At 49.0% G+C, this 12291-nt stretch overlaps 5 protein-coding genes across 5 annotated transcripts; 1 reads left to right on the forward strand and 4 right to left on the reverse strand.

Moving 5' to 3' along the window:
• Positions 1–1566: 1566 nt before the first annotated feature.
• On the forward strand, positions 1567–3839 carry Pmar_PMAR003443 (hypothetical protein; the record flags this gene model as incomplete). The annotated part of the gene is made up of 13 exons (XM_002784140.1): positions 1567–1744; positions 1871–2004; positions 2048–2140; positions 2193–2283; positions 2326–2449; positions 2494–2574; positions 2622–2721; positions 2773–2887; positions 3074–3234; positions 3279–3412; positions 3483–3551; positions 3595–3740; positions 3787–3839. 13 exons carry the CDS (start codon positions 1567–1569, stop codon positions 3837–3839), a joined length of 1479 nt encoding a protein of 492 aa, XP_002784186.1.
• A 332-nt stretch (positions 3840–4171) lies between these two features.
• On the reverse strand, positions 4172–6911 carry Pmar_PMAR003444 (hypothetical protein; the record flags this gene model as incomplete). The annotated part of the gene is made up of 9 exons (XM_002784141.1): positions 4172–4361; positions 4594–4706; positions 4825–4935; positions 4978–5114; positions 5161–5297; positions 6082–6215; positions 6267–6373; positions 6478–6574; positions 6882–6911. 9 exons carry the CDS (start codon positions 6909–6911, stop codon positions 4172–4174), a joined length of 1056 nt encoding a protein of 351 aa, XP_002784187.1.
• Positions 6912–7003: 92 nt separating this feature from the next.
• Positions 7004–7866, reverse strand: Pmar_PMAR003445 (conserved hypothetical protein; the record flags this gene model as incomplete). Its single annotated transcript, XM_002784142.1, has 5 exons — positions 7004–7093; positions 7139–7325; positions 7371–7507; positions 7548–7689; positions 7799–7866. The coding sequence occupies 5 exons, from the start codon at positions 7864–7866 to the stop codon at positions 7004–7006; spliced, it is 624 nt and encodes a 207-aa protein (XP_002784188.1).
• Positions 7867–8319: 453 nt separating this feature from the next.
• On the reverse strand, positions 8320–10219 carry Pmar_PMAR003446 (amino acid transporter, putative; the record flags this gene model as incomplete). The annotated part of the gene is made up of 9 exons (XM_002784143.1): positions 8320–8714; positions 8759–8870; positions 8981–9076; positions 9127–9292; positions 9339–9454; positions 9510–9625; positions 9689–9814; positions 9868–10001; positions 10053–10219. The coding sequence occupies 9 exons, from the start codon at positions 10217–10219 to the stop codon at positions 8320–8322; spliced, it is 1428 nt and encodes a 475-aa protein (XP_002784189.1).
• A 280-nt stretch (positions 10220–10499) lies between these two features.
• On the reverse strand, positions 10500–12221 carry Pmar_PMAR003447 (10 transmembrane domain, possible aa transporter, putative; the record flags this gene model as incomplete). The annotated part of the gene is made up of 8 exons (XM_002784144.1): positions 10500–10879; positions 10932–11043; positions 11087–11182; positions 11234–11393; positions 11446–11561; positions 11611–11726; positions 11953–12074; positions 12124–12221. The coding sequence occupies 8 exons, from the start codon at positions 12219–12221 to the stop codon at positions 10500–10502; spliced, it is 1200 nt and encodes a 399-aa protein (XP_002784190.1).
• Between the last annotated feature and the right edge of the window lie 70 nt (positions 12222–12291).

Genomic DNA, 12291 nt, shown 5'->3' on the forward strand with positions numbered 1-12291 from the left:
CATGAAGAAGTTGTGGCGAAGCCTGTCACAAAACCAGATTTGAACAAATCACCTGGCGATATTCGACTCCGACTCGGGAATATACCAACCGTGATCGATAAAAGGCGGATATCGCGAAAGATGGTGTAATCTTCATAAACAAATGATTATACCAAGATATCGGCGATTTACGACACGTAGTTGGCGAATACCGATAAGTTCACCAAGTTTTATAGCAATATCTGAGCCACTGGCATGTTACACCAATACCAAGTTGCTGTAACCGTGCGCACAGAACGGAATAGATCATTTGGGCGAACGAAATTACGGATTTCCTCAACCAGTTTCCGCCACATCTCGGTGAAATTCGTTAGGTGTTGATGCCAAAGAGGTGAAATATGGTCCAGAAGCGGTCGTATCCCATGATTGAGCGTGTTGGCGAGAGTTCATTAGGACCCGAAATCACCAAGCTTGGCGAGTTGGTGAAACCTGGTTCTCCGATACCTCCCCTTCCAACGCTCAGTGGTAAAAGGCGGATGTCTCTCAGAATGGGAGGATGAGAAGGCCAGCAGACTCCGGGACATGTGGCAGAGGGACCAACGACCGCTCCGTTGGAGGGCCGTATGGAGTAGTAATGGTGGGGTGTTGGCAGCTTTGTATGGTAGACCATCTGGGGCTCTGGAGGACAGTCCAGGACACTGGTAGTGTGAGGGGGTATCGTCTACAGCTGGGCATGAGCTGACCGGCGAGGAGGCACTTAGAGAGCGGCTCATATAGGGCGACTAATCGATTAGGCGTTTCACCTTTTTCACTGACCGATGGGTATGTCATCGATGCCGTAGTCGTGGGCGAACATTGGCAACTTCTATGGTGTGGTCGATGGTCAGTCTACGAGAGGCTATTACATCGTTGGCGTAGCCCAATAGGGCCCCTACATGCACACAAACACTTGAGGAGGAGACGGTAGCCGTCAGACACGTGTGGACCTTCTCAGTGTCGATCCACATTCAGCGATGAGCCGTCCAGACTGGCGAGCGGCTCCTCTGGCAAGGACGAGGCTGATCTAGAGGAGCTCTTTTCGGGTCAGAGGCGGTTTCATTCAAGTCTGTGTATCTGCGTCGACTCTCGGTCCCCTTACGAGCCTAAAAATCTCAAAAATGCTCGAGCTGATGCTGGAAAAGGCAAGTTTTCCGAAGCCTTATGTTTCGGCTGATCGGGTACTCGAAGTTATCACGGCATGGATATTCACATCGTTGCTCACCGTTTGAAATCCACACTATATCTGGACTTGGCAAAACATCATACAAAGCGTTTTAGGCAGATCCTAGCCGGTCGCGGGTCTTCATCACATTGCAAGCCATTATAGGGAGTTTCTTATGGCCCCTCAGTCTTGAGTTACTTATATTCTTTCGGGGTGTTCTATTGTGACCAATCTCTGCTCGCCCTATGATGACATAAACAATGTAATGGACTCCCCTTCTGTACCACTACAGGGAAGGCATGATAACTTTAAAGGCGAATCTGAGGGGGTCGATGGTCACTGCCTACTGGCCTATTTCGGTGATGTAGATTGATCACTCCAAATTCATGTCCCCTCGTGATGACCCTTTGTCCCTTTACACGGATGGGTCTTCCGCCTGTGTTCTGCACTTCTTTGACCCCACTACCTTTGGTGGTCTAGTGTGGACTTACCTCGGAGTAGAGGAGTGGGCCAGATTGGCACAGTGTTGCCGTATGACCAGAGCATGGTCTCGGTTAATAACAGGTAAGGGCTACTGGCCTATCGATTCTTCCTCCGTGAGGGACGTATTAGTATAACTACTATCATAGTGAATTTTCTATGGTCGCCCATTTTACAGGGCAAGTTCAGCCCATGATGTCCTCTCCTCAGAGACCTCTAGGGCCCAGGGGTATCCCCAATGGCTTGGGGCCTGTACGTCCGTAGTCGAGCTTGCCCTCATGGCCAGGTCTAGTCGCTTGGCTATGGGGGCCTTCATCCTCAGGGTCGCTTTGGAACCCCAACAGGTTAGAATTCTTCTGCCTGTTGCCCCTTAGGGCTGCATGCAAGGTACGGGACGCTGGAGACGCCAACGGTCGCGCTATATTGGACATTCTCATGGACGAAAGGCTGCTTGGTCTGGCTGGCCATGTTGTTCGAGCTGTAGGCCGCCAGTCTTAGGCTTTCTTCTCTATATCATATCCCCCCCTTCTAGGGCCCTTCCGTGTGCAGAGTCACTAGAATGACCACAGATGCCCTCATGACCGCGGTCTACAAAGGCGATGAACGGGCTGTTGAAGTTTTGAGTAGGCTCAGCCACGCTGTATGGTCGTGAACTCCTTTGGCAGGCCGGTCGGGCATTGACCTTGGAACGGTGACCACTATACCGATCGAGGTCTCGGCCGATGGTGTACCCCAACAGACCACCAGCGCCATGGACCCTCTCAGTCTAGCCATCTGTACAAGGCGAGGGTGAGGCTAGTCTCGCATCTGCTTATGATGATAGCGTTTATTAGGAGTATAGTAGAGATTCTCCTGGAGGCCGGAAGTGAACCATCTGCTCAGTCTCTCGCGTGGGCGATTGATCGCAAGGAACCGTAGAGGACCCGTCTGCATCGACTTGGGCCAGGCCCTCGATTTCTAGGTGCATGCTTAGACAAATGCTGCGGTACATACCCTCCCCTCTGCCGAGCAGTCTGCAGTTTTTGCTCCACATGGCGGCCTCCTCAGGGGTCCCTGACTGCGTAGGTTCATTAGATGAATATTGAGGCGCGCGACATTTCTGGTTTTCCCAGGTTGACGCCCTCCTGTCCGTTGGTTGTGATGTCAACGGTGAGGACCCCGAAGGTATGAGACCACTCGATCTGTGTCCTCGGAGGGGGAAGGCCTACACCCTCATACAGCGTGCAGGTGGTATCCGCCTTGGTCGATCATCTCTTTGGACCTCACATCAGGTGGTCACCATGGTCTACGGTATGCAGCCTCTTATAACAATTCTGATCTCCTTATGGCCGCCCTGTGGCGGGAGTTTAGAGCTCCCCACTGCCCATGTAGCCGTCAACTCAGTCTTCTCATTAGACCCGTACCTGCACTCAGATCGGTCGTGTGCTGAACAACGACTATTAGATTGGCATCTGGTGGCAGCGTCGGCTTGTGGGTCTCGCATAGCCGTCGAAGCACTACTGGACTGGGGGGCCGACCCCTCTGCCATGGTCAAGTCGTCATCACCTCCCAATAGGGATGTCTGCACGATAGAGGTAGGCTGCAGCAGCTCATAATGTTATGTTCAGATCTGCTTCAGACTAATCGTCTTCATCCTGCTAAGGTTGACCCCATTCCACTGCGGAAATTCTCCATGACGGCTCTGCATGCTGCTGCTTGTCGAGGGCATTCAGCTGTCTGTGAGACTCTCATGAGCAATCCTCGTACACACATGTGGGCCAGGACTCAAGGAGGACCTGCTGTGTAGTACTCCTACTACATATCCCCCCCATTATTTTCCCAGGCACCACCAAGCTGCCCGACTAGCACGTCAGTCTCTATGGTGGAATCCACTAGTAGAAGGACCCAATCGGTAAGTGACAGCGCTCTCTTTCCAACTCTACTTGGAACCTCAGCTCGCCTGTTATGTTGTCTAATCGTGGCCGAGTTGCTTCTGAGCTCGCCTGGGAGGCCGGGTATTCTAAGCTTGCTTCGAAACTGGATTGGGAGATGATTATTCGTAAAGTTTGTGAGGACGCCAATGCAGCGACCGTTCCACAAGGTAATGACTACTGTCGTGACCAATGCCGTCAATCTATTCAACTCAGGTGAGACTGTATCAGGAGTGGCACCAGCCGAGTGTGCTAAGGCACGAGCATGACCATGGTCCACCCAGTTTTTTGAAGCCATTACAAGTTGTCATTCACTCATGCATGTTGTTCAATACAATTCTGCCCTTATCATTCGACTTGGATTTCTGTCATCATTGTGTACTGCATGAAAAGTAGCGAAACACCATTGTACCCTGCATTAAATTTTAACACGAAAGTTGCCTTGGAATTCTTCTCCCGGTTGCGTTAGTATTTTTTATTGCGTCGACTCAATAACAAAAACATTTACTTTGTCGATGAAAATATTACAAAAATGCTATTCGTACTATGATAGTGAAACGCTGAAAAGTTATTATAATATTACTAACAATTATCGTAGGGCTCAATCGTCATCTTCCAAATCAACAACATCAGCGACCTCAGTTGGAGTCATGTCAATCACAGTCCCTATTTCTTCATTAACAGGGTTTGCGACATTCTCATGATATTTGATATCCTCTATAGGATGCTGAGAGCCAAGGCATTCAAGATGGACATCACAATGCTCGCCGTAGACTCGGCACATCGCGGATCTGAACAACAGCATAGGGGGTGCTCACAATTTATAGGGGAGGGGGTAGGTTACGGTTCACAGCCTGTGCGTTCAGGGTGACACACGACAAGTCCGCAAGCCTTCCCCGTCAGATGGCGTATGAGCTCTGTTGAATCCTGTATGTAATTTCCGTCAAGATTGATCCATAACGGCGGCAACGATCGCCACTCCAGGTCACTCTGAGAGCGTCTAGTCTCCCTCAGCTGTGCTACCGCATTGGTGATAAAGTGCAGCAAGTTCTAAAACAAATACCATGGTCAACACCGGCCTTCTTAACGGCTAGTACCTGGCCGCCCGTCAACTTATTCCCATCCAGATGCAACGCCTGTAGATACGGATAAGATAACAACAACTCGAGACCTCTATCGGTTATGTTATTCTGCGACAATCTCAATACCTAAGTATTCTTCAACCACTGACCCTCGTGCTGTCCCTACCACTACCTTGACCCTGAGCCTATGGAAAGGCTTCAATGTGGATGCCAGGACATGCAAGTGGTCGTCTTCCAGACCATTACCACACAGATCAATGTCCCCTACTGCACCAGTTGGGACCTGCCATCCCACGTAGTGCTGCAAGCAACGTTGTTACACTACCACTCCCGGCAGCTTGGAATAGCTGTTATTCGATAAGCCTATGTAGGTTAGCTTAACACCGAGCCAAGCACACCATTCACTAAGACGATTGTCTTTATCAAGTCCCCTATACCCCATAGCGATCATCAGCTGTTTGCCTGCGAAGAACCACTAATCGAAGGCGACGAAACTAAACAGTACTACCCAGCTTATTCACTTGCTTGTCCCACTCCCTCCTCATTTGATGCGACTTCTCCTTCTCACTGCTCGCTACTGGCATCGGGTGAGTTGATCGCTTAGCCGCTGCTGTTGCTGCTGAGGTTACAGCCCTTAACTGCTGCCTGTGTGGTGACTCATATTATTAGAAAACAACGAGTTCGATCCCCCTATAGTACAATAGATGTTGTGTGATAGCTTGGTTCGACTGACTCCCACTAGAGCCTCCTGCGTTGACCGCGGCTAAGGCTCGAGCCAACGTAGAGTCTCCACTAACGTTGGCTGGTGACGCAAGTGAACTTCTCGGAGATGATCCTGATGGACAAAAAGGATTAGCAAAGCCGAGAACCTCGGAAATAGTGTATCGATTCACATGGGCAGTGAGCAGGGATCGAACCAACGACCTTCATCACGTAGTACCAGCGCGTATCCCATTTGGACTATACGAGCCTCCAACACTTGTAGCAGCACCAGCAGCTCTTGACGAATTAGGTTGTAAACATGATGGACGAGAGTGCTACCGCAACAAAGAATAATATCGACCTTCCCCCGAGACCTCAGCATTGCTCCATTTCAGTCGAATTAGCAAGAATAAATGCAAATGTTTGACCAGCAGCACCTCTTGGTCCATCGTGCAAATGAATCCACTTTCCCATATACATCCGTGTCGCAGCCAGTGTTGATACTGGCTACGACGACCATCGTGGTCACAGACTTGTATGAAACGTGGATCGAATTTACCCGGAGTGTTGATGGGAACCTGAAAGGTCAATACCTCAGCAACGTTCACGTACATGACAGCCTACGACCTCCATAACGGTTTGTGGCAGCACACTAGGCGTTACATGTGGTGAATCGGGAGTTCTGTAAGTAGTAATGAGAATTACTCCAGAGTTGATCTTGTACTACTCTTTGGAACAAACTGAAGCATCTCCAGAGTCGCGTTGACGGTACCAAGTCATGGGCACGGTGAGCTCAGCTCCTCCATCTTGCACGACACAGAGGGTATAACGATCGAGCAACGGTGGGGACACCCACATAACCTGAACCGCTCCGAGAGTCACCACCAAGCAGTTAAGCGAACCCACTGCTACTTGGGGTACTATTGTGTCTTCAACTGAATTACTAAAATCCTCCTCACACGGTGACTCCTCTACAACAGCCTCCAGGCCAGCTGTGAGGTCGTCATCAAATGCTAGGCCTGCAAATGGGCACACCTCTCAAGAGAACAGCTTAAGGGTATGCAGTAGTTGCGATTTGCTGGACCGTATTGTCTGCTTGGAAGTGCCTCGAGTTGAATACTACCCATAAGGCCATCGAGACCCCCATCATCAGATGATGCATCGTCCAATGTTTCCGTACCCGACCTCGGCCTCTTAGGAGCTCTTGGGGAAACTAGGCCCTGAAGCACGACAATACTGATCGTGTGGGTGGTCGAGGTAAATGCCACAGTACCTCCAAACCATTTGTTCTCTTCAAATCCGACATGCTCAACTCCTTCGGCAAGTACAACAATGCGCACCGCAGAAAAATGTCGCGCGCCATTGAATTAGCGGAGCGAAGCGATCCCCGTTTCCGAGCATCGGAGAATTATGTAATAATCTGGGATGTGCCACGCTGATCTCCGCTGAGCTCCTCGTCCAATTTCGTATCCCAACGCCCACCACTGTTGAGCAACTAAGCGCGATCCGTTGAATATCAAACCTGACCTTTGAAGACGTTCTCTTGTACTCTCCCATACACAGAACCCAATGAACTCAAAGGCAATGATCGGTATGAAAAGTACAGCAGCAGATTTTATTATTAATATACAACAGAAGCTGAACAAACTTCACATTTTTCGTCGGCGAGCAGTTTCCCAATCTTCAAGTCTCTGCTGCATCACTCGATTGAGATGAGCCTGTCTACGATGAGCTCGTACCTGATGATGGTGTTGATACACGAACAAAAATCGACTGAGAATTACTCTGGAGTAAGCAGAGCGCCAATCGGGCTCAATGCCAAGACCAACAAGAACTGCAGTCGTGACTGTAACGCTGCGACCTTTCCCATGAGCACAGTGAATGAGGATATGCGCATTCTCATTCTTCTTCTTGACGAGAGACCCGATGTAGTCACAAGCTTCATCTAATTGCTGAACTGTTGGTGCTGTCCTGACAAGAGCGATGAAGTTGAGACGCTTGAGAGGATGGTCCCACCCGTCCCATGTTGGTATACAGTGGTAGTTCTGAGACGACGAGAGCCGTGGCAATTCGTTGGTAATGTCCAACACTGCATCCCATGAGTTATCGAATGCCGAAGCCATGATGTCTCCAACAAAGAGACCCGAAGCAACCTGATAGAGTTGGCAACAGCAACTACTGTCACTGACCTACCTCCGCCGAGGAGTCTGCAGGATTCCAACCACTTGCTATTGTTAAGTGAATAAGGAAAGCAATGGAGACGTAACACCATTGAAAGAGGAAGAAGGGCCACAATAATACGGTACGACCAACATTGAGTGAGCCCGTAGTCCGACTGAAAGGGAAGACACCAGGGCCGTATCACTGTTCACTCGGGATGGTATCCCACCTCTTGCCAGGAAAGCTAGGGTAGAGTTGTGTGACATTGAGGAAAGCCGTTGTACTGTGGACAGTCCCGATCCACAATAGCGTGACCAGCTGCCACGTGCTTAGGTACTTCCAGCCCCTCCATGAGAAGTACAGGGCTATGCTTGCTACCGAGGCGTTGCGTAACCAGACACCTCCCATGGCTTTGTATGCGAAAATAGATCAGTATACTGTAGTAGACAACGATGATAGGAAACGTCCATCTCGAAACGAGCAAGGTGTACTCTGTTTCCCCCATAACCCTCAAACTAAATAACTCAACAACGTGAATTCACCGAAACCAAGGGTAAACTACAGCGTCTTCAACAAAAAAGGAATCAGAGCCATATTAATGCTCTCTTTGATGTTAAAGGAGTCGTGGTAAAGCATTACACATGATACCCGCAGAGAACATTGACGTTGGGATTCCCAACTTGGGAACATCAATGATGAAGTCGGGCCACCAAAGGGGCTTGGGAACAGCTCAGCAGACTAAACTTGTATATATGTTGTTTCGATAATACATAAGTACAGAGAATAGCAGTTATTATACTGTAGCCTAGTGACCTCCTCTTTGCTGGAGCGCTGTGGCAACACAGCCGACTACCATACAGAAGAGACCCATAGCAATACTAGCCCAGCTGAAGCATGTCAACGTCCTTCTCTTGCTGGCCCATTCGACACGCTTCCAGACCAGACCGATATACATGAGGCCCGGCAAAGTCAACCCAACTGAGATGCCCAGAATGGCTCCTTGGTAAGAACGGAAGACTGATAGATCTTTTATGAGGACACCGCCAAGAGTCATAATGATGATGTACAGCCATGGAGGACAGGAGACGCCTAGACGCTCTAACGACTCGTTAGAAGAAATGTAAGTGAGCGGGTATCCAAAAATGAGACATAGAGCCATGGCCAGCCACATAAGCAAGCACCATATATCAGCGTAACGACCTAAGAAGAGTAGCTCAAACCACTAGCAAGACAGATACACCAACCTTGGTAGTTGGTGAGGACATCACCGTTCACTCCGTCACCAAACCTATAATGACCAGCTAGGGCAAACGCAGCATATACAATGCCCGAGAAGATGAAACTAAAGTACGATACCTGATCAATGAGAACTAGTAGAAACTCCGAAGCTGGCTTGATAGCAATCCTGGATCATTGCACTCTGTTGGTACACACTGGAAGCGTGATCACATTTCCAAAATTATTACCCCAGAGAATCTCCCTGGTGTGGTATGCTTCAACTCCTTATTGAAGCGTGGGGCGTTGTAATGACAGACATAAGCAGGAGCGAACATACTCATAGCCTGTTAAAGGAGCGTGAGGACGACGTACAGGCCAGGACTGAGCATACTACCTGTACTGCTCCGAAGAGAGTAACTGGAGCATGCACGGTATTATCTACACTGTTGTCAACGACGTCTCCCGTAGCGAATAGAATGGCGTTGACTAGGACGTAGATCACACAGTAGAACGAAGCCGCGATGCCGAAAAACGATACATATCGCAGTGAGTCTAACGATCTGAAAAGTAGAGGATGGTCGGGCGGAGCGATGCAAAACTACCTACTTTTTATAGGCTAGAGGCATGAGACCAAGGAGGGATATCGTAGCTGCGGCCCATCGGTTACAGATCCAACCAGGGAGACCTATTCCTTGGAAGAAGCTTACGAGGAAGTCGTCAATCTGATAACCATGGAGAGATACCGACAGCACAGACTAGGGCTGAGCAATAGCTTACGACAATGTTGAAGCCCAAACATGAGGATGCCGTGTAGAGGAACATAAAGAGGTCGACGACCCAAGCCGTGTGCCGACCGAAGCCGGCATTCCATAAGCTCTTGAAATCATTCGTACCTGTCTCAAGGGAGAAATCAGACGGATACCTATGATGCTGTCGCGGAAGCGAATAAGCAGTACCCGTCCGCTGGTTCATGAACCCGATCAAGGCAAAACTTCCAGCATTCCACAGAGCAAATATCAGGATCAATGCGGTGCCCAGAACATCACCCGACAGGACGAAACTTCGAGGGAGTGATAGGATACCTACAATATGAGGTCCCTGGTTCGATTCCCAGCAGAGGCACTTCTCTTATTACCGGCACCAATGATATTCTTGATGCAGTTGATGATAGACACAGCCATAGAGCTTGTACCCACTGCGGTCTTCGGCTGGCTATTGCCCTCATTGGCTGAGGCGTTCAGCAGGGGCTCGCTGAAACTAGGGGCCGTCCTGAATTGGAACACTCCGCATCTCCTTGTTACACACAACTCTCCCCCTTACTCTATACTGTGCTTCCGTATGTCACTCCGCGGCTGTAGATTCTGATGTGGGTGGGACTCTGCATCAATCTCAAGGTCTGCTGGAGCAACAGTTGATTCCGACATACCAGGAATGGGCAATGGAGCCGCCTGTTGGTCTGTTAAGTGTTCGCTCTTGTCACCAGCCATTCGATAAGGTATTGGTAACAGATATGAAAAACTGACCAAGTCCATAAACTATGTGAACCCAACGCCCATCGCCCTACCTAGAAAAGCGATGCCAGGCAGTTGAGAGCTAGTGATGACCAAAGGGTGGTGAATGCTGGAAAAAAGTCGGTTGAATAGCACAAGGTACGGAAGCATGAGAATACAGCGACTCCCATAGATCGTTCAGAGAGGTGAGAAGGACAGCAAATACGGCTTGGCAGTCCGCCAGAGCTGGAAGAAAAAAACCACATAGAGAGAGCTTTTAACCAGTGATGCATGTGGAGACAACACCCACTACTGTACAGAAGATACCAATAACAATGCTAGACCAGCTAAAAAGGAGGATAGAACGCTTACCCTTGGCCCAGGTAGTCTTGTAAGATAAGATTACAAACATCATCCCAGGAAGTGTGAAGCCCACAGTGACACCCAATAGGGAGCCTTCTAGAGCTAGGAAAAATGATAGATTACGAATTAATATACCGCCAAGCACGAGAAGGCAAACATAGATCCATGTAGGGATATGGACACCAAGTCTACGAAGAGACTCTTGAGAGGAAAGATAGGTTACCGGGTAGCCGCATATGAGGCAGAGAGCCATAAACAACCACATCAGCATACACCCAACACCAGCAGTAGAACCTGATGTAGCAACGATCCGGTATCACATATACGCAACATTGCACTTCCCTACCTTGGTAATCTGTAAGAACATCACCATTAACACTATCCCCGAATCGTACATGGCCAGCCCAGGCGAAGACAGCATACACGAGGCCAGAGACCACGAAGCTGACCAGGGAGACCTAGTGGAGGACCATGAAGATAAGGACAAGACCCTCAACTAACCTGATTGAATCGTTTAGGGGTAGAGTTCTTCAACTCAGTGTTAAATTTAGGGGCGTTGTAGTGGCAAACATACGCTGTAGCAAACAGACTGACGGCCTACAGGAAAGCATGCGACCGATGCGATAAGAGCTAGGGAGAGCTTCTTACTTCTAGAACAGTCATCAGACTTATCTCGGATCGAGGTTGACCAAGATCGGCATTACCGCCTTCCTCAGTAAACTCAACAGTATCCGCCACAACGTAGACGAAAGTGTATGCCGTAGCCAATAGGCCGACGATAGACACCCATCCCAACGAGTGTAGAGACCTGAGCAACAAGAAGACTTGAAAGAAGAGCGATCCAGTCGTCCGAGAAGTACTTTGAATAGGCTAATGGCAAAATGGGTACGAGGGAGATAATCCCGACGAAAAGACGAGTGCAGGCCCACCATGGCAAACCAATACGGAGGTTGAACTCACTGAGATAGTCGCATATCTGAGGGGAACGATGAACACAAGGAGTGGTAGAGTTAAAACGTCTTTACAATGATCGAGAAGCCCAGACATAGACAGCCCGTGCAGAGGAACATGATCAGATCCACCACCCAAGCTGATTTCTTTCCGAAACATATGGTCCACAGTTGAGCAAAATCACTTGTGCCTAAACCAATGTTTCTATGAGAACTGGCGACGATTTATTTCACTACGAGTGTAATCTCCCATATATCCGACCAGACTGAATGTCAAGGCACTCCAGATTCCAAAAAGGAGAATTAGAACTGTGCCGAAGACGTTGCCAGTCAGAGCGAAACTTCTTGGTAGTGCTAAGAGCCCTGAAGTGAAGGTGGAGTGAATACAATGGACGAAGACCAATCAGAGCGCATTACCAGCACCGATGATATTCTTAGTGAGATTGGCAATACTAACACTCAAACAGCTTTTGTCTGATGTGGTTGAGACGGCCACCTCTTTGCCGGACAGTAACGGTGTCTCAGCAGTAGAAGGAACACTGAGAAAACAATGACACTCGCTAGGGTTACCTCCACCCCCCTTATTACGAAGAGCTATTAAAATCAATCTCCGAACCCGTAGTAGTAGTACGCGATTCGTGCTTGGGGAGCGCGTGGACTTCCATCCCGTTACCACTGACACTCATTTAAAAATATTGCCAATATAATCTGTTGAAATATAGAGTATTCCATAGTCACCCTACTTGAACAACATTT

Source organism: Perkinsus marinus (assembly GCF_000006405.1).
Source record: "Perkinsus marinus ATCC 50983 genomic scaffold scf_1104296935302, whole genome shotgun sequence".
Lineage (NCBI taxonomy): Eukaryota > Perkinsozoa > Perkinsida > Perkinsidae > Perkinsus > Perkinsus marinus.